Below are 26,443 nucleotides of genomic sequence, written 5' to 3'. Positions count from 1 at the left end.
TTCAAATGTAATCGGTCCACTGAGAGATAATATTGGAGGAGTACTGACTATGTTATTAGTAGCATATCCTTCAAACGCGTTTTTCTCGGAAATGTATTTTGCGTTTGTCCTGCACGTACGCCACTATGTGTTGCGACCGATGAATTATACAGTACTTTTGACATTGATTGCTGAATTTATCACAGATCTTAATTTCATAAACGTACACGAATTATCTTTGCAACATGGTCAACGATATAGAGTATGCCTCCATGCTAATGCCACAAACATCACGAATGAAGGATGGACGGAGATGATACCTAAGGTGTCTGCTTGCAGTGATGGTGTAGTTGTTGATATCACACCACCACAAGCCGGTCAAGTATGGATAGGGTGGCGTGAACAATCTCAATATCAGGTATGATCTCATGCTGTTAGATGCCCACAACGCAACAGTCTATGCATATTAATCACCATAATTATTAATCAATCTATTTGTAATATGAACTCATGTACAAATTATTTCTCTTTAAAATAGATCTCCACGACAGAACTTGCCGTGAGTTGGGAATCATATGTGAACGTTGAGGAGCATGGTAAATCACCGCATCATTCGGGAATAAAAGAATATCAATTCGCGATTGGTAAGTCGTCAACACTGCATAAACAATCAACAAAATGATGACTTTTTCCATAGATATTAAATATCTATGTGCCATGCATTCTGCACACCAAATAAAAAGTTTCAACTCCATTTAGTTTAGTTGAATAGATTCATCAGGTTTGTTCATCAAATCAATTAGTAATTTTGCTTGCCAAAACCAGTAAGTTTTTACTTACTAATATTTCGTCCATCTCGTCGGAGGACTTCATCAGATGTGAGCATCTGATCCACTTTCCCGGGAAACTGGCTTCCGGTTTTGAGTAGTCTTACATCCAGTCTTCAAAAGTGGGTAAAATACGTGACTTAGGAAATAAGTGCCTTCCTCTCTTTGTCCCCCTCTATCTCTATCGCTTCTGCGTACTTCTCTAGACTTTCTGACATGTTCCTTGCCAAGTATCTTGGAGTCCTCCCAATTGACGACATGATTTGCCCTTGCGACATGATCAGATATGGCCGACTTTGTTTGTTCTTGCTCAGATGCCCTACGTTCTGAACGAGTGAACTTTTTCTCGTTGGCTTTCTAAACTTCCGCTTGATGTTCCACAAGCCTAATTCCGAACAAACGAGAGGGTAGACCAGGATTCTTTTGAGGATTTGATATGGTTTCATAGCGGTGTCGACTTTGTACTTTTTGAAAATTATTTGGACTCGTTCAGAAATTCCATTCACATAAGGGAGCACTACCATACCCTTGCTTTTGTCCTCATTTTTTTATCTTTCTTAGCAGCAGGTTTTTCAGCTGGTTTTGTTTTTTGTTGCAGTTTTTCTTTCACTTGATCCACTGCCCATTTAGGATAGCCACAGTTTTTTTCTCAGTTATGTTGGCGAGACCTCTAGTTTGTTCGGAATTAGGCTTGCGGAACATCAAGCGGAAGGTAAGAAAACCAACGAGAAAATGTTCTGAGCAAGAACAAACAAAGTCGGCCATATCTGATCATGTCGCAAGGGCAAATCATGTCGTCAATTGGGTGGACTCCAAGATACTTGACAAGGAACATGTCAGAAAGTCTAAAGAAGTACGAGAAGCTATGGAGATCAGAAAGAGGGGGACAAAGACCATGAATAGAGAGGAAGACACTTATTTCCTAAGTCACGTATTTGACCCACTTTTGAAGACTGGAAGTAAGACTACTCACAACCGGATCGAAGCCAGTTTCCCGGGAAAGTATAAACTTACTGGTTTTGGCAAGCAAAATTACTAATTGATCCATTTAGTGTTATAAAACAGCTAGTTAAATATGACAAGCACCCTTCAATAGGGTAACTGTAGCTATACAAACGGAATAGAACGCGAGGGTTACACATTTTACAACATAAAAGGAAAGATTCCCCAGGCTCTTCTGAGCAAACTTTCGTACTATATAATTGGCATTAAAGTACAATTGTTTCAGAATAGCATTCTAGCTCAAAATAGTAACAATGTGTTAATAATGAGAAAACAATTGTTTTCAGGCTCTTTTCCTGGAGGGAGTGACGTTGAAGGTTTTCAGAATGTTGGTATTACCAACAGTGCAATTGCCCGCAATTTAAGACTTCAAAATGGACACCGATATTACGCAACAGTAAAAGGTATATATAATTAATATTATAATTATATAATACACACACTACACAAATGTCACGTGACATACAGCATGGAACTTTTCTTTGCATAAAATAGTAAGAACAGGCTAATATATGGGATGGAAGGTATAGGTATGACTTGTAATGACATCCTGCGCCTATTTCGGAAGCTTACAATCAGTGGCAGAAAACGGGAATCTGTTTAAATGCATAGACAAAGAAACTTTATGTGCATGCCTCAAAATGATTGCCAAATGGATATAATCGGTGTCTGCAAGGTATCAGGAAAATGGTAACGGAAGAAGAGTGCACGGAAGTTGTGATTGAACGAAAATAGCAGTCAAAGATGGGTGACGTCTTGGACAAAAACAACAAGTCAAAGATGGCTGACGTCTTGTAAGGGTTGGAGGACTCGAGAATTTAAATTGCAATAATAAAGTACGTAATCACATTTAAATACGTATTGAACACACATGACAGAATTTTGGTGCGGTTCAAGGTCATCCGGTACCTTATGGGCTACACACGTGACCTTTGTTTCTTCTGAGTCCTCCTGATCTTGAAGGACCTTTGTTTTCTGAGGCTGGTAATTTCTTCCACCCGACCCACCCATTAATTATTTTCCCCCGTCAGTTTCGTGATACCTTGCAGAAACCAATTAAACCATTTAGAGGCCATTGTAAAGGCATCGGAACCTTTTGTGGACTAAAGTTTCTTCATCTCTGCATTCAAACGGATCTCCGTCTTTCCGCCATTATGACCTGACATTGGTCAGGTCTGATCCATATTCACGAATGGACTTTGCAGTGGTATTTTGCCTAACTAAAGCCATTCAACAGTGCAAAAATGGTTTTGGTTTGCCGCGAAGATTTTACGACAAGATCGCAAAAAGAGCTTTTAATGCAGGTATTATATGATGGTATTATTGATAACGTATGTGTTGCAGGCACAGACTTTGTTGGATTTTCTTCTGTTGCCGTGTCACAACCAGTAATCATTGATTCTACACCACCAATACAAAGAAATAAACGTTTGAATGTTGACGGTGGAAATTTCTTAACGTCTGTTTCCACTATTATTGCTAGGTAAGACATTTTTAATCCAAACTGAGTTTTACCGGTACCCTCGTCATACGTAATTAAATTAAATTGTAAGAAAGTAAATTGTATCCAAAGAATCGGGAAAGAGTATGTTTAACAACCCATATTTTATTTACATCTGCTATCAATGCTATCAACAATGTAGACGGAAAAACGATTGTAACCAAGGTCCATTATAGTTTTAATAAAATGTGGTTTTCAAACTTTTTAATTTTCGAATTTTCAATAATTTAAATTTAATTCATCTAGTTTTATTGGTCAAATACGATTTAAATGCTTTTATTGTCAACACTTACAATTTGCTCAGGTTTTTTCTACTTTTATAATTGATCCAGCTGCAACAACACATTTGTGGACCTAGAAAGTGGAATAGCCTATTATGAGTGGGCAATTGGCTCTTATCCAGGACATTCTGATATCTTACCATTTGTGGAAACGAAACATCAACAAGTGGAAGCGACATACGCTTTAAACCTTCAGGAAGGTCATTCATATTATATAACAGTGAAGGTAACTCTATAATCATCGTCCAATGTGTTGGGATACTTAAACGTACATTGCATATTATGGCCCTTAGTTCCGTTGTTTTTATTATTAACATGCTTAAATGGGTGTTTTTTGTTTTCTTCTAACATTCCTATCCTCTCCCTCTTCCCCACCAATCAATGTTAGGTGTCACTAGACACGCACGATCGGGGGAGTATGGGGAGTAAGGGCTTATTTACATGGCCCTATCAAATGTGTCCAAAGACTTTTGGCTAGCATTGTAGGAGTGATTTACGAACTCCGGTCCTATGGTCACTATGATTTCTAAATTATTTCAGCCAGGGCATCGCTTTTATACACTTTTATGAAATCACAAATTACATCAGAATGTCTACCACGCGTTGCTATTGGTTAGTTATATATTGCTATTTTTAGTTGCAGACAATTTTGATACTAAATCCAATTTGTCACAATGGTGGGTTTGAAATTGGGCTCGTTTGATTTTAAAGGGTTTCCCTACCCAGCAATGATATCATTGGTTCGTCTAAAGTGCGTTGTCTAATCTAGCGTTGTATACAGGATGTCTCTGAAGGAACTGTACCGTCGACAATTGTAATATTTCATTATTTCAGTTCCTGAACCAAACAAGATTGAATAATTGATACAAGTGTATAATAGACAGTTTCAAATACTTTTGTAAATTTGAATTCTTCGTTCTTGAAAAGACGTTTACGATAATAGTTATCTCAAGTAATAAACAACTGTTTATTACACATGAACGGTTCGTGACTCGTAGAATGGATTAAATCGAGATGTGATTTTCAAATTTGCATAATTTAAGATGAGAGGGGTCCATTCTCGAAAATTAAAAAAAAAACCATTTGGTGACACTTTACTCAACAACATACATTGTTCTAATATGTTTTGTTACGGCATTAAAAATATTCAAAATGACGGTACTGTTCTTTCAGAGACACCTTGTACATCTTTTTTGAAGTATCATAGATTTTCAAATGAAAATATTTGTAGAGTAACCTGCTTGAATTTGTTCCAAATTTCCTTCTGTAACAAATCACTTCATGGCAAATTAAATATCCATGCTTCAAACATATTTTTATGAAGGCAACCAATAAAGTTGGACTTGTCAGTATTCAAAGTTACGGAGCCTTTTCAGTCGACGCATCGCAACCTATTCCTGGTCATGTATACGATGGGAGTCTGAATTTGGTGACTCAAACCAAAAGGATCAAGACTTTCAAACTGATACTGCAACGTTGCACGCATTCTGGGAAGGATTTCATGATCCACATAGTTCTCTTATTGGCTACTGGTGGATGGCTGGAACCTGTCCTGAATGTGATGACGTGTTGGAAGAACAATACGTTGGTTTACATACGAGTAAGATATATAAATATATCTCAATAACTCAAACAATTCTCTATCGAATTTGTGCCAACCACATTAGTGAAATATCGTTCAGAAGTGATAAACAAAATGGTTTTCTGTCATTTCTGTCGTAATGTGTTTTGTATTAATCGAACAATATTCAATAATTGAAAAATAGGGCTACTCTTTGTTTTCGAGGATTTTTTTTATTTGAGATGATCTTTTCAAAGGCCAACGCGATTTTTGTTGAACAAGCGCAAGAATAAAACTGTCAGTTGTTCCATTTCCCTTTCCTGCATTTAAATTGCTATATTATATGTTAATGTTCCATTATGTAGATGTGTCAGTTGAGTACCTTCATCTTGTACCTGGATTGCTTTACTTTGTCACGGTTCGGGTTTGCAACGCAGCTGATCTTTGCACCTCAGTGTCATCTGATGGCATTTTAATTGACGATTCACCACCCTCTGTTGGACATGTATATGATGGTCCACCAGGTCAAGATCGCAGCTTTCAAGCGTCGCCGTAAGTAATATTTTAAAGAACTATTGCTTGTATTATAACCGTTAATAAAGTTGCATTGTTGGAACTACTGTAATGGAATATCATTGTATTTTATATAGGAATACTATTGCAGCACACTGGTGGGGGTTTCATGATGCTCAATCTGGTCTTTTACACTATGAATGGCGCGCAGGAACACAACAGGGAGCCAGCGACATCGTAAATGCCACAACATTGCATTTAACAGAAAGTGTATTTAAGATTTTAAATGCTGAATTGCCGATCGGAGTAGCAATTTATGTAACTATACGTGTATATAACCGAGTTGGACTTTGGAGGGAGCGTTCATCCAATGGGTTTCAGATTGATTCCACCCCTCCTGAAATGCTACAACCACCAGCAATGGACCACACGAAGGGGACTATAAACGAAGGAAGTCAGGTAATGTTTTTTTTTTTTTTTAAGTTTCTAGCTTTAGAGACAATTAGAAGAAAACGGACGCGTCGACGTGGTCACTGAAATAAATCATGATACTTGGAGATCTTGTCTTCACTCACTGTAGCGAGCATTTTAACTTCCTTTAATACCAGGCGGCCTGCAGCTGCCTAAATCCTGTGTGATGAGATTTAATTGGACTTTCATTACATTAGGAAGCTAAGCATCTCGTAAACATTAGTGATGGTCGATACGGATATGGACCTGCATAATCGTTATGAATTCGGCAGAGTGACGAATCGAGAATTTTGAGTAAATTGAGTTATTGTATGCTTATGATTATGTTTCAAAAATTAATAGTAAATCTTACTCCCTGACGTAGATATGTTAATTTTGATATGGACGAATCGCGCCTGAGTGCCATTAATGCATTTGGCCAAAAGACGAATCGTATACTGTACTGGAAACCCCGAATTTTCTATATTAAATGTCCTATACTATTATATTTGATACCAATGGATAGCTATAGGTATCTTCTATCTAGTGATACCAGTATAAGTACAAACATTCCCCACATGATATCGCTATGGCTTAATAATCTGAGTGCGCCCTCGTGAAATCCCAAAAATTATACGCAAATTATAGGCTAATATTGTTATTTCTGCTTTAAAATCCTCGATTTTTTGATAAATATTACAGGAATGTATATCAAATTTAAAGTCTACAGCCTTAGAACAACCAGTAATTTCTACACAAAAGGCCCAAATCAAGAATGCGTGATATGGTTTACACGTAGTTGAATGCGTATTTGTCCTCGTATACAACTCTTTGCGCAGCGGTAGAGACATTTTGGATGTAGCATAAAGCCGAATAGCTGCAAATAAACGTTTGGAGGGATGATATCGATTGTTTCGTGCACATTCACTTCTATAATATACATTTCAAATGAGTGCTCACAGCTCAAGAATGTTCTCAATTTTTAGAAGGAATTTTTAGAATGGAATAGTACCACGATTTTCAAACGCCGTAATACTCAGAACAGCAATTTTGCATATTCGGCACTCTGCCGTGTTCATAGCGATATGTGTAGTGTAGTACAGTGGACATCTCATTTGTATGAAGTTTGCTTGCCTGCAATTATCATTATCTTTCATTGAGACGAATCCAAGATAAACTGTACCTCTGTATTGCACAAGACTATGAATGCAACGTTCTCGCATGCTGCAATGTAAAATCAGATGATATTAACTTTTGAGTTCAAGTCTGCCATAAAGTAGTGGCGATGCCAAGATAAGATGCTACCACTATGTTCATTGCCGGTAATAAAACCTATTCTACGAGCAGGCGGGCTATTTTCTGAAAAAGGCTAAATGACACTACACTCAAAGCTTGAAAGATCTAAACCAAAATTCAGTCAAAATCTATTAACTTCCACCAAATAATGTGTTTTTAATTGTAAACAGCTTTAAAACAAATCTCCAACACGTAAAATCTGGATCGGTCTTGCTTGCAGAACATACTGGGTTGTTTTTCGTCGTCTTACTGCCTTATTACAATCACAACGTTGTACATTTTAATTGTATTTATTTATTTATTTATTTTTAACTTGAAGTAAATATCGCAAACTTTGCTCATTATATGCCGGTTTCTTTTAATCAGGTGATGCGTTCTCTTATTGCATTCTCTTGGGACTTTGATGACCCAGAAAGTGGAATCGTTGCACATTACTTATCTGTTTACTCCGAACACAATGATGATATAGATATACCACCATTGAAGGTTAGAATTTGTCAATTGATCTTTTTTGTTTAAACCACCATATTGCTATATTATTTGACATCTGAGTAATACATGTATATTTTGGAAGTCATGTTTGATTTGATCTCGTAATCTATCTGTAACTGTTTCTGTTTATAAATTTCATTAACATGAATAATTCTACTGTTGCTGCTAATGATGACAATGGTGATGATGACGTCGACGAAACTCTTTTATCCTTTAACATACAGATATCAGGAGGCGCATATGAATATACTTTCACTGATCTTGACCTCCATGATGGGAGTCAGTATACCGTTGGAGTAATGGCTTGTAATGGAGCTGGACTGTGCACACAAATACATACATTCACTTTCAAGGTAACAAAGTTTGTAGTATTACATTGAGTATGCCAGAGGTAAACTTCATTTTAAAAAGTTAAAATAAAATTTGACAAAGCAGCACCACCTTACTTTTATATTAACCCCTAGAACTAGAGCCATCTTTTGTAACACGGACTACGAAAGGGGGTTGTTGACCTCTTAATTTTCAATTATTTTAACGTCATATGCCGTTAAATGTGATATCAATGTATAGCTATGTGTCTCCTCTATCCAAAGATACCAAAATAAGTTCAAACATTCCCCACATAATGTCGCTATGACATCATAAGGTGAGCATGCCAAAGCAAATTTGGAACATTCTGGCTGTGTACAAAAGTATAAGCAAAATTGATTTGGGGCTAACAATTTCACAAACATGCGATTTTCTCCTGAATATAAAAAATACTAAAAAGTAAAAAGTCAGTAGCTCTTGGAATAACACGACAAGAGCAAAATGAAAATCATGGATATTACTGCAGAAACCAATGGTGGGCCTCACCATCCCCATTATGGTCATTTTTAATGGCCGGTTCGCGATTATTTGTTTCGTACATATTAGTAATTGTTGATTTTTCCCCCCGTTTTTCATAATTCAAGACGGAATAAAGCAAAACTCACCGTAAAAATTTTTCTGAAAAATCACCTGATTTTATCACATGCGTTGCAAATACGATGTGATAAAGTAATCCCGGCCGGTCCTACAACCGGGTAAGTTGCTGGGGTAAAAAGCTTTTAATCATTTTATCTCAGAGGTGTAACCAGCAAGTGACAGAGGGGTAAAATACCCTCTAAAAACGCACAAACGGACTGTATTTACGTGCTATATCACTTTATTGTTGTAGGTCGATTCTAGCCGTCCTTCGACAGGATATTTTGCAATACAAACTGAACGCGCAGCCAATTTAATTCATCGTGATATTGATGGTTACATGAATTGGTTAGTAGATGGAAATGGAACAACATCATTGAATCTTGCCTGGTTAGGCTTTACCGATGTCCACTCTGGGATTCGAGAATACGGTTTAACTATTGGCACAGCTTACAACGGGCATGATTTGCTCCAGGTATGTGTGCCAATTTATATCAATACATCTATCATTCTTTTTAACATTATTCTTCAAGTGATAAATTTTTGGGTTATCTCTTTAGGTTATGTCAAGTTAGCTCAATTGATAAGGCGTTCGACTATGGTGCGAGAGGTTGTGAGTTCGAACCCCGTCGGTGGTTAGTACGCACTCATGTAAAAATTGAGTTTGCTTGAAATTTCCCTGGACAAGGAACTTACTGCTAATTGTCTCCTTGTAACCCGTACGAAACTCTGGGAGCTGATCCTGGCTTCAAAGATGTCTAGGGTGTGAGCTTCTTAGCTGCAAGTCCCTGTTTGTTGTTTAATGGATTGTGGGGCCTTATAGTGATCAGCGACAACCTGTAAACTGTGCTGGGGCTTGATGATCAACGTCTAGGCGTTGTGACTGTGCGTATCGCACTAAAAATCACTGCGGTTTTTTTTTTACAATGCTTAAGGAAATGGTAGGCTTCTATAACTATTTGAATATTAAATTAACTATTTACAGGATGGCACAGTTAAAGTTCAACATAACGAAAGTGGACTAGACACGGAGGAAGGACCAATTCAACAAGCATCCATATCTTTGCAGTATGGGCTGACTGAATATCAGCGATTATATGCTTCACTTTGGGCAGTTAATGGGGTAATCAGCATTTATTTTATCTTTTTGATATAAGAAATAGAGAAATTAATATATATATTTATACATACACGAGGTGCGCTTGATTGTCCTTCTGGTTTAGCGTGACAATCACAATCAAAAAGATTTATGTTATTATTTGATGAAATACATTACAATAACGAAATTTTGGGAATGCATGAACGAGGTTCATTAATAAACAGTGGCGTAGATTTCTTTTTGATATTGGGGGGGATGGGGTTGGAAAAATTTCTTGAAGTATAGTGAATGCAGCACTTTTTGGCAACAGATTAAGTTCATTGAACAAATGCGCGAGAAAAAATGTGGCATTTTGAAGCTAAACTGATGAAATATGGTGCAAAAGTGGGATAAATACGCGCGCAGCGCGGAAAATTTTGCAATTTTAGGGCTGAAATGGCCAAATATAAGGTTAATTTAGTCAGAAACCCATATACAGGTCTCAACATTGGGGGGGGGATGATTGTATGGCCCATCCCCTGGAAAAATATTGGGGATTTACCCCCCCATCCCTCCCGGGATCTACGCCTATGTTAATAAATGGTGTCCCATAAAACGTGGATTCTAGCGAATATGGTGGTTATTTCAAATGTGTTTTCAACCATCATTCCGGGTTTACACAGGTGAAATCCCCATATTTTAACTAAAATTTACATGAAATCAGAGTTGACTTGATAAAACCGTTTTAAAGATATGACCTCGAATGTAAAAATGGTCGTAGGATCACTGCAACAGTTTCCCATTTAAATTAAAAAAAATTTAAGGTACAGACCAAAATTTTAGTAAACTTGTACTTTTTTCATTTTCGCATATAACCGTAACCGTAACCATATCACCATATTCAATGAACTCGCTTTTTATGGACACCCTGAAGATGAAAGAATTGAGGGTATGGTCGTCGTTTATGCCCTAGCCCCGGTATGCGTAAATGTTTGAAACTTCTCAATTTTAAACCAAAGATCGTATTTTTCTAATATGAAAGGTTGGTTTGGAGAGCAGCAGAGCAATAGCGGCTTTTGATGTTCTTCCTAATGGAATCTTGATGCTAATTCGACGATGTACCAGCTACTCATGTGAAGGTCATTGTGTGTGCGCTTCTCAGGATCGATTATGTGATCGGCAAGGTCGTTCTTGCGGAAAATATACAGGAGGTACGTAAAGCCAGGACCGGGTAACATGTATAAGGGACTGGAAACGGATTCCACCCATTGCATTATGCGAGTTGCTGGTTTACAAATTATCTTCTGAGCAGGCACCTGAAATATTTTGATCGATAGACCCTGCGGGCGAAATCAAAATTTTCTCTGCTTTTGATGAAACCGGTCACATATTATTTGTATTTTTGTAAGAAATCAGAGAAAGAATAGTTTGAACTATCTTGGATGCTTTCTTATTCAGGAAACACGTCAATTTGTCAAGGTCAGATTGATGCTATAGAACTCAAAGCGACTCAATAAGTATTCTGTCGGTCCGTGCCACGTCACTTCCGGTTGATGATAAGACTCTCGGTCGAGTGAAAACAAGTTCCTGATTCGATTTTTGTTGATGATTTCTGTCATTGGTGTTATGTAAATTTCGATCGCAAATAGTCAGTGGAATCAAACAACCGTTTCTAAGTCTTCAGAGTGGAAGAAACTTACTTGATTTACCATTTATATACTGACAAACTTAAAATTAAATTCCATGGTCGAGATTTGTTTTTTCCGAAATTGAATGCCACTCCAGCAACATCGCTATGTAGCCTCCTTCACAGCCGGTTTCTGTTGTTCATAACAAACCGTGAGCCACATGCAGTTTGGGCCCGAGACTAGAGACAGCCCGGATGTCCGACCGACAGAATTGTCGATTATTTATTCTGATTTATCTAAAGACCAAGTTTGGGCCCATATTCAGCAAAATAGAATCATTTTTCAATTTTGCTCCCTTTGCTGCCAAAATTAAACCATATTACGTCACAATGTTACCTTTTTGCTCATAACTCCATAACTGTACATCGTAGATAAGTTAAAGGTTAAACTATACTTGCCATTTCTGAATCCCTATGACTAGAGAGGAACATATTGCTTGTATTTTTATAAGTCCAAGCAATTTTGAACTTGACCTTTGTGTAAAAGTTCAACGACCTTTTCCCACCAAATTAGGGTGCTGTTGAAATGACGCCATAGTGTAGGGCAATACATTCAAAAATAGTGTAAACCCATTGCTATGGTAATGAATCCAGTTATATCTCTTCTTCTGCAGCGAATAATGATGATTGAGATCTTACCTTTTGATAAATCCTTTACTATTTTACACCACTAGATACAGCTAACGCCGTAATTGACGTACTTAACTTACGATCTGACTCAACCGAAGACATTGATTACTCTCCATCAAGGTGCATCATGGCCGCATCCTGGAATCCAGTAGGGCAGGATTTACCCAAGTGGTATTGCTTTTCTTTATATTTTTCATTTTCCAGATCTTTGCCTTTTAAGAGAAAATACATTCATTTGTGCTATGAAATTAAGGTAAAATTTTGTCATGTGCAAAATATGAAAGCGTAATAATTGTGTATTATTTTCGAAATTTATATAACATGCTAGTAAACGGCAGGATAGATGTTTCGCATATGACGTATCATACCGTAAATATGGCGGACTACTCAAATGAATTCAACAAAAGCATGTTTGCAATCTACCGCGACAGTTCGTCTCACACACGTAACAAATGCACTACGATCAAATAAGTTGATGACAACATTTGATTGAATGGACTGTACTGCGCCATGATTATGGTGAAGTAGACAGGTTCAAATCCTTTGTTTGGAGCCAATCAGTAATTTCACGCACAACCTCTATAATAGCTTGAAAGTAAATTTAAAAAAATTAATGTTGAAATTGAGAGTAATTTTGGTTAGAGTTTTTTTGTGATGTTCTGATCCCTAAGCCAACACAATACGTTTACACGACGTTTGCTGACGTTGTACTTAGGTTGTAACAAGGTAACGTCGCACAGTGACGTATTTACAACATTATGTTAACGTACCTGAATATGATTTCTAAAAGCTTTTTTAAACACTTGGTAAATGATGTGGTATTTACGTATTAAACACGTACGAAATTAACGTTTTGTAATTCAAACGTTGTTACAACGTTCGACCAGCTTTAATTGGACGTTTGAAAAATAAGTTCACAACTTGACGTCGAAACAACATCGTAATGACGTTATATCAACATCCGAAGAAAATAAACGTTCGACATAATGTTGTCACAGCACGAATACGAGTTCACAAACGTACGTATTTGTATAATTATTTACAACGCAGATGACTCTTATATGTCGTTGTTACTACTAACTGTTTTGGCTGTGCTAATGTCCTAGGTCTTGCAGTGTAGTGTACAAAGTCAAAATTGCTCGGTTGTACCATTTATCGTTTTGAATTAATTTTGTTTTATTATAAGGTATGAATGGAGTGTAGGTGATCATACTTCTACCGACGAGGAACCTACCGGTGTGTTTGATATAACAAACGACAGAGTATGGCATGATGTGGGAGCTGAACAAACGGCTATTTTCCCACTTCCTAGAGGCATGAGTTTTAATTGTTATAATACATTCTTTAAAACTATAACGTAGATAATCACATTTGGTGAACTCCGGCAAATTAAATTAACGCTTTTTACAATTACACAAAAGTGTTATAAAGTGGTATACGGTTAGCAACTATTTTAAACTGTTGCGATTTCGTAGTTAACAATATCTTATGAATGGTAGTGAGCTTTGGCAAAAATTGCATTGATCAGTTCATAGCGAATGTGTAGTAGATTCAAATATCACAGGTATATTTGTGTGGGTCCAGTGGTTCTTGAGTTATGTTGTAGATAGGTTGTAAAACACACATAACTCATTAACAACAATGAATCAAACAAGTTTTCAAAGTATATGATTTGTAAAATGAACTTTTGAAAAACATTAAAGTGTTATTTGTCAATAATATAGTAATTTAGATAATGAAAATGTATTTTCGGCTGCTTCGACCAACAATACCGCGTCTACCATTAAAGAGTATCTTGAAACTAAAAAGATGGGAAGACGGTCACACCGACACTATAGTTTACGTTGCTTAATTTTCCACAAAATCAAGCGTTTAGACTTAACACTCGTCTAACGAAGAAAATGTATTTTCAATCACCTCAGGGTTCTCTAAAACGCTAAAAATACCACCGAGTGATTTGCAGTCTGTAGAACCATCCTTTGCTCTTCATTTGAGCAAAATTATGCTTTACCTTATTACATATTGTATTTCAGGTAGTGAACTTGATGTACGGAATACCAAATACTACTTTTTTGTACGTGCGTGGTTTAACGAAAGTACATATGCCGTTTATCGGTCCGATGGAGTTACACCGGATGTGTCACCACCACAAATAAAGAGGCAACGAGGAGTTCGGGTAGGTAGATAGGTAGGGCCAAAATGTTGTTTGCCTGTCTCGGCAGTCCCGACCGTAGAACTTTTTTAAATAGTTTTTAACCATTATCCCAAATATGTCATGAACATTCCGACCATTGCCTGTGTCAGGTCGTATATTCGGAGGGTTCCATTATTTCGTATTATCATCCTCAGCCTCTAAGCTCTACAATTTTCTATCCACCTTAACATCTAAAAGATGAGTTTATTAGGGGCAAAATATTTAAACGTATATGCACGTGCAAGAATATACACAATATACCGGATTTTAAAAATATGGTAAAAGTAGATAGTTTTTTCCAGATGCTCTTTGTGGTTTATAAATATTTGATTCAATGGTTTTTTGGTCAAATTGATAAGGAAATAACATTGTACTATGTTTACCAGCATGTTTGTCGAGGCTACTTTTATTTTATTTTTTAAGGTCAAAGGTCATGATTTGACCTCCATAGGGGTCAACCCCTGAAATGCTCCGATCTTCACCAAAATAGCCTCAAATTGTTCATCACAGAAAATCAATGCCGAAAAATAATAGTATTTGTCACCATGTTACCATGGTAACGAAACATCCTAGCTATGGCAAACTATTCTTTTTTTAATTGTTTATAGTTTTTAATGTTGACTGCTGTATGAACTTTGAACCTCTATATCTCAAAATGCTCAATGCTGACAGAGGTCCAATCACATTTTTTAATTAGTATTCTTGAGAAGCAGATTTTATCAAAAACAAAACTGAAGACACCAAAACAACGTCAAATCCACTGACAGCCAGACTACTGACCGAATTATATATTTCATTAGAAACAATATTGATCCGCGTGCAAGTTTTGGTCATTGACACTGACCGCGGTGAAACGCTTGATAAAAGTCTTAAAATATAGCTTTTCCTGTACATTTGTACAGGAAGGACTAGAGCAAAAAAAACAAAAACAAAAACAAAAATACCAACAACAAACAAACAGGAATTCATGCTAAAATAGGAAAGAATATCATCTTTGTGAGAAGCTTTGTTTTACATACAAACAAGCACTTGTTACCTGAAAACAAAAAGACTTTTTCCGACCGACCGACCCAACATCTGAAAGTGATTTAGACACACCGTTTTATGTAATATCATTTTGTTCAAGCATATTCTAAATATATTCATAGCTCTTTTAGGAAAGAACAAGTGTTTATGGATTAGTGTTTATAGCCAATACATACTATATCACATGATTGATACTTTATATTTCACTAGGTGAAAGATATTCATAATGGTGATGATAAAAACGATATAGATGTTACCACCACCCCAAATGAAATTACATTGTCGTGGCAAAATGTTTTTACCGATGGATCGCAAATAGATTACTTTGAAGTGGCGTTGGGAACAATACCAGAAGGTAAGCGTATTACTGAATCTCTTTTTGTGAAGACAGAAACTGCATATGGAAAGGTTTCTATACAAAGCGATTCTCTTATAAACCATCTACGCACACTTTTCCACCTCGATACACCTGAGCACACATTTTCGTCCAAGAGCTTCCAAGCAGAGAACAGCAAGCAGTGAATTGTCTCCACCACAGTCTTTGATTACACTACACGGTTGAGTGCATAGCATCGTATGAGCTGTGGAGCTTCTAGCTGGAAAATGGGCCTCGGTAATTGTTTTTGGTCGAAACCTGAAGTGTTGCCTTCATCCAATCAGATTGTTCTAAATATCAAGCTAACACTTCCCCCTAAAAACACTTTTCGTCACTAGGTCAACAGATAACGCTATTCAATGTTATATCAAGGCGAATGTGGTAAATCTGTTGAAAACTACCTATCCAAGCACATTTTTTGGCCAAAATGTAAGTTTTAAAAGTCAAAACCTCAAGTGTTCCATACAATATTTGTCCAATTTGATGCCATTAAATTAAAACACACACTTATATTGTCCATACACTAGCGTCACTAGAATGAGCAATGGTCAATTCTCTTTAAATTGCAAATCTTGTGCAAAAAGTAAAAAACCTATTTTCGCCTGTTTTGTCATACGGTTATAAATTCAATGAACTATGACTTTGCTAAAGAGTGCTTACAAATTGATATGTATCGGTAAAATGTCTAAATGACGTGGCAAAAAATTGCTTGCTCCCCTCTTCCTGCCAAAATTTGCTTGCCCCCTCGTCCTCTTGGTCTGCCCAAAATCTTTGCCCCCACCTCCTTCTCTTTGCATGCACATGCCAAATTTTGGGTTCTCAATTTGCAAAAATGGTCTAAATATTATGTTGCGAGCATAGCGTGCAGGATTTTTGAACGTTTCTTAACTGTTTTCCTAAGCCTTTTTAGAACGTGTTACTTAAAAGCTGCTCCGTAAATGTGTGCCAATTACTTGCCCCCGCCCTCCGCCTGCTAAACAATCTTTGCCCTCCCCCGGCTCATAATTACTGCACAGCCCCTTAGATGGAAAGGGGAAAAAACTTTAACTCTAAATTCTAACTCGCCTAAACTCACTTATGAACCGTATTCACTGTGGCAATAATACTCAAGATTTTTCCAAAACCACAAATATGAAAATATCAAAAAGGCAAATAGCAATGTCCTTTCGTATTGTTCTATTTTTAACCTTATATAACAATCTCAAAACGAAATTTGCTCACGTATAGGCGAGAACGTACGGGCATTCAGCGACCACATCCAACCTCCGTCAGCTATCAACTTTATGTTTAGCGACTTAGAACTAGTAGTCGGACAGAGATATTTTTGCAGCGTTCGAGCTTACAACAAAGCTGGCCTTCATACCATACAAAGTAGTGATGGATTTTTGGTAGATACTATTCGACCGATGCCTGGCATAGTATACGATGGAAAAGGTATGTTCCTAAAGCAATTTATAACTGAACATTTCTAATGCTTTAAAGGCTCTATCAGCGATCCTTGCGAAAGTGTTAAACAAATTTAATTTGGAGTATTGGCTTAAACATAAAGGATAAGTCAATATAATTGTCATGTATTTCTTCAAATGAAAAAGAAAACAAAAAAAGAAAACGGTGGTTTCGACAAGTATGAAGCTTCATTACATTGCACGTAGCTACATGTGTACGTGCGGTCAAACCCTCCAAACAATGACATTGTATGGCACTTTAGCGAAACCCATTCTCTTTACCAAAGATTTGGGTGTGGTTTTGAGTTGTTTTTGTTGTTTTTTGATCGCCTGATTTAGCGAATCACGGATAGAGCCTTTAAGTTCAAATAAATTTTCCAGTAAAAATGCAACCGGCAAAAATCGCAAACATTATAATTAACAGTTGCACTAGTAGAAATTCCCTTCAATACGGATTGTCTAACACACACTGTTGCCTCTAGGTACGTAAATGACGCATTTAGGTATAAATATTATTGCGATCCAAATATAAAATCGTGAAATTTAGTTGAAGCAAAAGAAACAACATCATACATTGAAAACACGTAGTATTTTCTTTTGTCAGGTCTTCATGATTTAGAATTTCAAAACTCGACTGGGCTGGTATCTGCCTCTTGGCACGGATTTATCGATTATGAATCCTACATTTATCGGTACAAATGGTGCATTGGTACGACAACTGCGTCCGATGAGTGCGATGTCATGGATTGGACATCCGTGGGATTAAAAACATCAGCGACGAAGACTTGGAAATCGTCCTTCACTAATGGTGGGTGTTATCAGTCTACCGTATTACTCTTTCTGATGATGAAAGTTGTCCTATAGCAAATTAGAAATATATGTTGTGATATGATCATTATTATTATTATTATTATTATTATTATTATTATTATTATTATTATTATTATTGTTGTTGTTGTTGTTGTTGTTGTTGTTGTTGTTGTTGTTGTTGTTGTTGTTGTTGTTGTATGTGATCGTTTCCATAATTAATGAATTGGTCTAATATTATCTTACAGGATTCACAACTTTCAGGTACTACTCTAAGATAATTGCAGTAGATTCTGCCGGGCTGAAGTCCAATGTGGTTGTATCTGATGGGGTAGTTGTTGATACTACCCCTCCAATCAGAATGGAGGCAGTCAATATCGGAAGTAACCGCTTGCAAAACCCTTCATTTGAGTTAATTCCATCGGTTGGATCGCCAGGATCAGAGATGGAAAATTTTCCTCTTACTTTATGGAATACGTCTTTGAATACAAACGCCGAAGTCATCAGGGCTGGGACGGATTATGCTCAAGATGGAATTGCCTTTGCTGTTCTGTTTGGAAGTATTTCTCAAACCTTTCAAACAACACCAGGACATACATATCGCATCTCGTTTTATGTTAGTCACGTCAATAATTCCCAAGATCCGTTGCTAAATCAAGAGGGACGAATACAAGCGACAGGATTAAATGAAGTTTTCAAACTTTATGATCGACCGGCGCATGCACATTCACTTCAAAATCAAGATTTGCCATGGCTCCACCATACTTATTACTTTACAGCCTACGATGAAGAGTCCGAAATAACGTTATCATCCTTAGGTCGCTCTAATGGCATACTTCTGGACAATGTTCAGGTAAACATATTTCTAGAATTAAATATTTTAATTTTTATGTCATCATATAGATTAACTAGAGGGCTGAGTACAAATAGATATAGGTGCGCTGCTTTGATCAACCTTACTTCTCACAAACATCAAAACATAGGCTAAGACCGGTCACAAAAACTTTTTGAAGGGAACGGCTGCAAATTGACGTTCCCGGAACATTTATGGATCGGGGAAAAACTTGACCGTGTCCAGTTGGCGAGGGAGATGCGTATTAGTTAATATTCTGTAGATTACTTGTTTTGTTCAAAAACGGCTCGCGCGCGTGATTGTTCTAGAGATAAACAACACAGTAGAAAAATCGCATTTTCATGAATGTTACGTCTTCTTCTGTTTTTATTTGATGAAACACAATCACCAAATGTTAAGGAAAGTATAAACGGAGTTAACATTTGTTAACTAATAGCATTGACATGATCTTGGCTCTATTAATGAAACCCTACAAATTGTTCACAAAAGAGGATCAGCAACGATATTTATGTTTCTTTTTTTTTCAGGGGTGCTTTGTCACACTTTGTTACTATAAATCATACAGTGTAACTTAAATACTATGTTATGTAATTTCTCAACACATTCTCATATTTTGCAGGTACAAGAAGTTACATATGGGGTAACGGACCATATCAGCGATTCATGTGTACATGTTAAAACGCAGTTTGTACTAAACTGGGCGTCAATCGAAGCAAAGTGGCGTTTTATAGATCCAGAAAGTCCAGTCATTGAGTACCGTTGGGCAATAGGTGTGTAATACAACTTCGCGCGTGTGTGCATCATCATAGTGTGTATACATCATATATAAATTATTATGGAAACATTATTTTGGTCCACTAGGGTGACACTCAACGGAACGGGGTTTAAAATATTAGCTTTATTACATTAATACGTAATTACTTAGCATGAATAACATTTGCATAGATTAGCGTAAAAATGCATTGCTTGTATTCCAGGAAGGAATGGGGTCTCCGCGGTATAATATTATACTATAGTGCTATATAGTTTACACGTGTCCCACAAGCTCATGTTACATCGGGGTGTGTGTGTGTGGGGGTGGGTGTGGTAGGTATTCCCAAAGAGGATTATAGTCTCCACATAATGATGCTGTACAGCTAATAACTTAACTTAAAGGAGTATTTCGTGATCCTAGCATCCTCTTTTTATGACATTTTTCAGTACATATCCACGTAAAAAGCATATTCCCAAAATGTCAGTTGAGTCCGATTTTGCGTTTGCGAGTTATGCATGATTATGTGTATTACACTGCTCCATAGACAATACTTTGTAAATTCGTTCTGGTGCACCAGAACGAAATTTCGCGATATCTTTGCTAAACGAATTAATCTGCAAGAAATATTTTCCACATAAACATTATGTAGCCAGAGTATTCCAGTGATATAAAAATCTCAACTTTTTAAAGAAAAGTGGGGGGATGAGGCTGTGGATCACGAAATACCCTTTTAAACCAAGTTTCAAAGTAAAGACATACAGCTCTCGCATTACTCCAATTTCTTTTAATTATCTTCTCCTTTTGTTTCACTTTACCAAGGATATATAAAAGGGGGAACTCAACTGCAAGACTTTGTATCAGTTGGCACCAAGTCCCACGCGATCAATAGTGAGCTAAATTTGGTACATGGTTCAAAAATAACGGTCACTGTAATGGCAACTAATGCAGCAGGACTGACGTCATTGTCGTATTCAAATGCAACAATCGTTGACCTTACGCCACCAATAATCTATCATGTCCATGACGGCACACATCAACGAGGTAAGTTTATGAAGATGAAGGGAAGAAAAGAATAAAAAGAGAAATAAAAGAAAAGATAAAAAAAGGAACACGAATAAGAACAACAATGCGAATTAGAAAAAAAAAAATCAGAAAAGATAAATGGTTATATTGTTGTAGATCTCTCTTGACGACAGAAAAATACTAATCATTTTAGGTCAACATATCAAATCCTTTAATTGTTTGAACTCATGATTAAGACGTACCTCAAATTTTCGGTCACAACTTTGACCTTCATCTGGAGACTGGCAACCCAATTTTAGAATCAGTGACCTTTTGGACACTTCACCCCAAAATTCGTCGTACCCCAGCAAACACAAAAACGTTTTAAAAACGTTTTAAATAAGTTATATTTTGGCTTTTGGTTTTGGTAAAAACGTTTTAATAACATTAAAATGTCGGGTTATATAACGGTCATGATAACGTTTTAAAACGTTTTGTATGAAAACACACTACAACAATATTTTTTAATGTTTTCAAAAAATGTTATTGTAAACTATTTTTGCAAACATTTCTGCCAAATATTGTGTCAATACTTAAATAACATTATGTTAAAATATTTGAACCAAGGAAACACAGAAATGTTCTTAAAATGTTTTTTTCAAAACCTTTTAATAACATTTAAATGTCGGGTTATATAAAGGTCATGAAAACGTTTTTAAAACAATATTGAAAATATTCTGGGCAAACATTTTTCGCAAAATATTTTTCCAACTCCAAAATAACATTCTGTTTAGAATGTTTTGTACCAAGTTTTCAAGAATGTTTTTGGAATACCCTTTATATAACCCGACATTTAAACGTTTTCTGTAAAAGATTTTTGTTGGCTGAGCTGTAGATTATCAAAAAATGTTTTTTAAGGTTATGACAACGTTTTATACTCTTTATATACCCTTTATATAACCCGACATTTAAACGTTTTCTGACAACCTTTTATAACCTTTTGCGAATGATGTCGAAAACGTTTTGTGTTTGCTGGGACACTCTCGGTAACTTGTATCGGCCCCCGTCACGGTTGAGTGATGGTTGGTTAACTTTTATGTATAAAAACTCCTTCACACCCCTTTCAAAGTATGGGGATTCAATGTGGATGTGCTGGGAGACTTCCTACGAGGTAGTACTCGGACGACGGTGTTCTAAGAATCAACGTTCAGTTTTCAACGATCTTTCTGTCTCACAAATGTAGGATTCTGAACACTAACCCTTCAGGGTTTTTCTCTGACAGAGGATGTAATATATTGGTCTGGTAATGGCTTTCTTCTCGGTATTGTCTTTACGCGTGACAAGTACCTGCCTCAGAGTTTGAGTGGGTTTAAAGCAAACTCTGATCCCGTAGCTGCCGAATATTCTTCGTAGGGTTTCGGAACTTCTCTTTACGTGGGGCATAACTACTTGTCCTTTTGTCTCGACGTTTGTATTCGTCTGGTTACTGATCTGATATCAAATCAAATGTCATAAATTGGAAGTTGTTACTGTTTCCAATATACAAAATGTGTCTGAATTAAACTAATATGCTTGTCCTGTTTGATATGTAGATGCTGACTATATTCTAAATACAAATTTTACAATAAGTTGGTCATCATCAGATGAAGAGAGTGGTATACAATATTGCGAATATGCCGTAGGTAAGTCAAGGCAACTTTACCCATTCGTCCTGCTTGTGACATTATAATATGATAATAAACATTGGAATCTTTCTTTCTCCATTAAGCTGATACAGACCATGTATGACATATCTGCAAGCAAAGTTTTACCTGTTTTGTTTCAGGGTCGTCACCAGGAGATACAGACATTTACATATTAACTCGTCATCATGCGCCAACCGGTGAACTGCAACTCAACATTAATGATACTATCGTAGGTGGTCAAAAGATATATACAACAGTGAAATGCTTCAACGGGGTTATGTTGTCTACAATACTCACATCAGACGGAGCCATTGTTGCCACTCGACCTCCTGATGTTGAATATGCTTCTGTGTCCATTAAAACGTCTGAAGTTACTGGCTATCCAATGCGAGATATGTACCAGTTCCAAACAACTCGAGTTCGAGCATCCTGGAATGGATTTATAGACGTTGCTGGTATAGCTTATTACGAGGTATGTAACTTCGAATAAACTTGTGTATCTTTCGGACTAAGATTTTACAACAATAAGAACAAAAGGCAAGTATGCTTTTTGTTCACGTAATTTTTTATTATAACAAATTATCATATCTTTGTAACAGTGTGCTTTACTTGGTTCATCTAGTGCAGATGGTAATTGGAAACAATGTGGTTCGTCTTCAGAACGTCACGTGATAATTGATGAACTAGATCTCGAACATGGTGAAGCTTACACACTGTATGTTCGAGCTGTCAATAACGCAGGGCTTCAAAGTGACACAGTGCAAGAAACTTTGTTCATTGAAACAGACAAGCCAGGATTGACAGGTAATAAAAATACACATATTGAAAATCTGATCTATATCGACCAAAATGTTTTGATCCGTGGGTGATTTTCCTTCGTATCATCAGAGAAAACCAATCAATCAATCAATTTATTTCATCCATTCATAATTATACAACAATATAATTATGATACAATGAGTTACAATAAGGATGTATTTTATATACAATAATATAATAGAAAAAGCAACTATTTTTATGAAAAACGTCAATGAGATGGATGAGGACACTGCTAAACGCAGACTGCAGCCCTCGGCCTAGAATTACAACATACAACATTTAACCAAAAAATTAAATACGCTCGGTACAATTTTCACTAAAAATCGTGCACTGAGTGCCTATGGACGAGATAGTGAAAGCAAGCAGTTATGGCCACAAGGCTGTCCATGCACTGGGCACACAATTTGGAGTGAAATGATACATAATTGGAAAATATAAAACTGATGGTAAACTAAATAATGTACCAACAAAATTAGGGTGTCGACATAAAGCTGAGAGACCGTTTTAAAGTAGAAATAAAACATGAATGTAATTACGATTCACTTGGCAAATATTTTCCAAGGAGATGTTTTTTCATGTGTTGTTTAAAAACAGCTACCGAAGGTGCGCTTTTCAGAATTGGTGGTAAAATATTCCAAAGTAATGCACCTTGGATTCTGATGGTGTTATATGCAAGGCACGTGTTGGTTTGCTCAATATGGATATCACCTGCATGACGAGTGTTGTAGTTATGCACATCACTGTTGATAGTAAAATAATTTTGATCAAGTAGGTCGTTAGGAAGGAGACAATGATAAAATTGATACATCAAAATTACAATTTGAAGAATGTACAAATCATGAATTTTTAATGATTTTTAATGAATATTTAATGTTTTAAGTGATGAGAAAAGTGGGTCAGAATGTGCTAACCAGAGAATGGCCACTGGGAGTCTACTTTTTCTGGTATTATGATACCCTACGCAATTATATGTTGCTGATCGTTCTTCTGTCACGCGTCTAATATTGTTGAGTTGAAGGATACGTTCGTCGTGTCAGTAAACAAGATATCACGATGAGAAATAGAGAGAAAACATTTCTCTCAACAAATACATGATTCATAAATACTAAGGTATAGGACTTCTTTTATTTAGCTACAGCCCATCCCCCTCTCTTCAAAAGTAATTAATTATATTCGTACTTGCTCAAGTAACATTCGACGCGAGTTTTGTTGCGATTCTCTTTTTATGAGCCTTTAAGTGCCTAAAATGGCCTAAAATTGCCCAAAATGAGGTAATAGCGCCCTTCTGATCTTCATCTCCATAGACTTTACATGTAAAATGAAAAGCTCCATTAAAAAAGAACCGCATTCAAGTTTGTAATAAAATTTGCACAAACTGCTTATTTAAGTAAGTACTCATGTATTGCACTAGTTTTTGAGAGGGGCTATACAATTATTTTTTATGTATTGTATATCACTGGTATGTATGGTCTTTACACAAATAAAATGTCCATCTGAAACAGGTGAAATATTTTGACTAACTTGATATTACTTGATATAAAGCTTATCAATCACTGAATAGACATAGACATCACATAATTCTTACTGGTTTTTAATTACATTATTAAAAATAATGTGAAATGTAAACTGTACTGTGTATAATGTTTTACTTCACATTTTCCCCGATCGCCACTGAACATGCATGCTCATGAGGTTGTTAACATGTCTTCTGAGCCCTATTGTCTAATTATTTTATGATAATTTATATTTTCCAGCTTGTTAAATTATTTAGATTCATCGGTTACTCTTGTGCGATCAAAGTTTGTCAAGTTATATTTTCTTAATGTTAATTATATTTTTTTATTTAATGCACAGGCGTCACCGTCGGAGTTAACTGGTTGGAAGATACTAAAGTGCAGATTACATGGGCTGGTGTATTCACGTCAACAAGTCAGCTCATCTATGAAGTTTCCATCGGGACAGTTGAAGGCGGGAGTGATATCTTACAATGGGTAGAAACTTTAGATACGCATCTTGAAATGTCGCCTTTACATCGGTCAACAGATTATTACATCACCATAACGGCTATTAACGCTGCGGGTCTTTATGAAATTGTTAATTATGTTGTTATTGGATAATTTAGAAATAATTTTTGTGACGGTTTTTGTTCCCAGAATGCAACGATAAATAGTTCAAATGTAGTTTTATTTAATTCCATATCAAACCATTTACACTTTGAGAAATAACAATAATGTTATTAGTTTGGCAAGGTTACTGCTGCTATTCGTTATTTATTCAGAAAATTCCATCAATACAAATGTACTGGTCTCCCTGGAAGACCTGAAATATAATATACATGATAATATGAATATAGACAATAATAATATATATTACAAAATATAGGAACCAAACATGATACAAAATAGAATGCAATAATGTTTAGATCAAATTATTATACAAGAACAATTGCATTTTTAAATTGAGTCAAGCTCATTCATTTAAAATTGATACGAAGGTTTGAAGGAAGTTTATTCCATGCAACTGACGATCTATAAAGGAAAGTTTTCTTTCCAGAAGAAGTTTTACGTTTTACATAATAACCAAATTGTTTTGAGATTGACCCCTAGTGCATTTAGAATGAGTAGAACTAATGAAAGTAAAATTTGAAGAAATATACTCAGGAGCAATGTGTGTGACACATTTGAAAGTTAATAAGTAATTGATGCTCCCATCTACAGCTAAGTTGAACCCGGTTATTGTCTACTCAGTTCTGAAGTCTGCAGAGAGCAATATAGGAACAAGCCTATTATGCAAAATCTGGAGCTCATTTTTATGAGAGGCACTAAAATTGGACCAAACAGAACTGCAGTACATTTCTGACTGAACAAGTTTTATTCTCTTTTCATTAGAATAAAATACTGCATCTGCCAATGAGCCTCGTGTTGGATTATGTCTCGTAAACAGCTTGCTCAGGAATGCGGGCTAATTACGAACGATGTGAACTTGACATTTACAAGGGTACTGATAGAGGGTATATAGATTATGTCATAAAAAGGACATTTATATTTGTAAACATTAACTTTTTTCAAAAATCTACATGTAGCCTTTTTTTTGGGACACCCGGTATCATGTCATTTACTTTAATGTGTTAAATTAGTTCCGTTGTGCAAATAAGTTAACTAAACCACAATGTAGAAATGCCTATATAGTGTAGCGAATTTTACATGTTGAAGAGAGTAAAAAACGCACTCTGGGATTGTC

The 26,443-nt window shown here is 36.2% G+C and overlaps 1 protein-coding gene across 1 annotated transcript in view; it reads left to right on the top strand.

Annotated features, from left to right (window-relative positions):
- Positions 1-25,328, top strand: part of LOC140154777 (uncharacterized) — a 41,881-nt gene extending 16,553 nt beyond the window's left edge. Inside the window, 27 exon segments of the mRNA XM_072177344.1 lie at positions 186-397; positions 518-623; positions 2,096-2,212; positions 3,153-3,291; positions 3,642-3,816; positions 4,915-5,014; positions 5,017-5,190; positions 5,517-5,703; positions 5,802-6,123; positions 7,777-7,896; positions 8,127-8,255; positions 9,101-9,322; positions 9,833-9,970; positions 10,968-11,136; positions 12,287-12,413; positions 13,429-13,556; positions 14,165-14,418; positions 15,673-15,817; positions 17,066-17,272; positions 17,888-18,091; positions 18,339-18,943; positions 19,563-19,713; positions 20,517-20,738; positions 22,292-22,381; positions 22,525-22,856; positions 22,984-23,188; positions 25,058-25,328. Of these exon segments, the coding sequence (XP_072033445.1) occupies positions 186-397; positions 518-623; positions 2,096-2,212; positions 3,153-3,291; positions 3,642-3,816; positions 4,915-5,014; positions 5,017-5,190; positions 5,517-5,703; positions 5,802-6,123; positions 7,777-7,896; positions 8,127-8,255; positions 9,101-9,322; positions 9,833-9,970; positions 10,968-11,136; positions 12,287-12,413; positions 13,429-13,556; positions 14,165-14,418; positions 15,673-15,817; positions 17,066-17,272; positions 17,888-18,091; positions 18,339-18,943; positions 19,563-19,713; positions 20,517-20,738; positions 22,292-22,381; positions 22,525-22,856; positions 22,984-23,188; positions 25,058-25,320 (5,243 nt within the window). The 3' untranslated portion in view covers positions 25,321-25,328.
- The last annotated feature ends 1,115 nt before the right edge of the window (positions 25,329-26,443 follow it).

Source organism: Amphiura filiformis, chromosome 6, assembly GCF_039555335.1.
Source record: "Amphiura filiformis chromosome 6, Afil_fr2py, whole genome shotgun sequence".
Classification (NCBI taxonomy): domain Eukaryota; kingdom Metazoa; phylum Echinodermata; class Ophiuroidea; order Amphilepidida; family Amphiuridae; genus Amphiura; species Amphiura filiformis.
The sequence above is the reverse complement of the archived record's forward strand: the minus strand, read 5'-3'. Positions and strand labels throughout refer to the sequence as shown.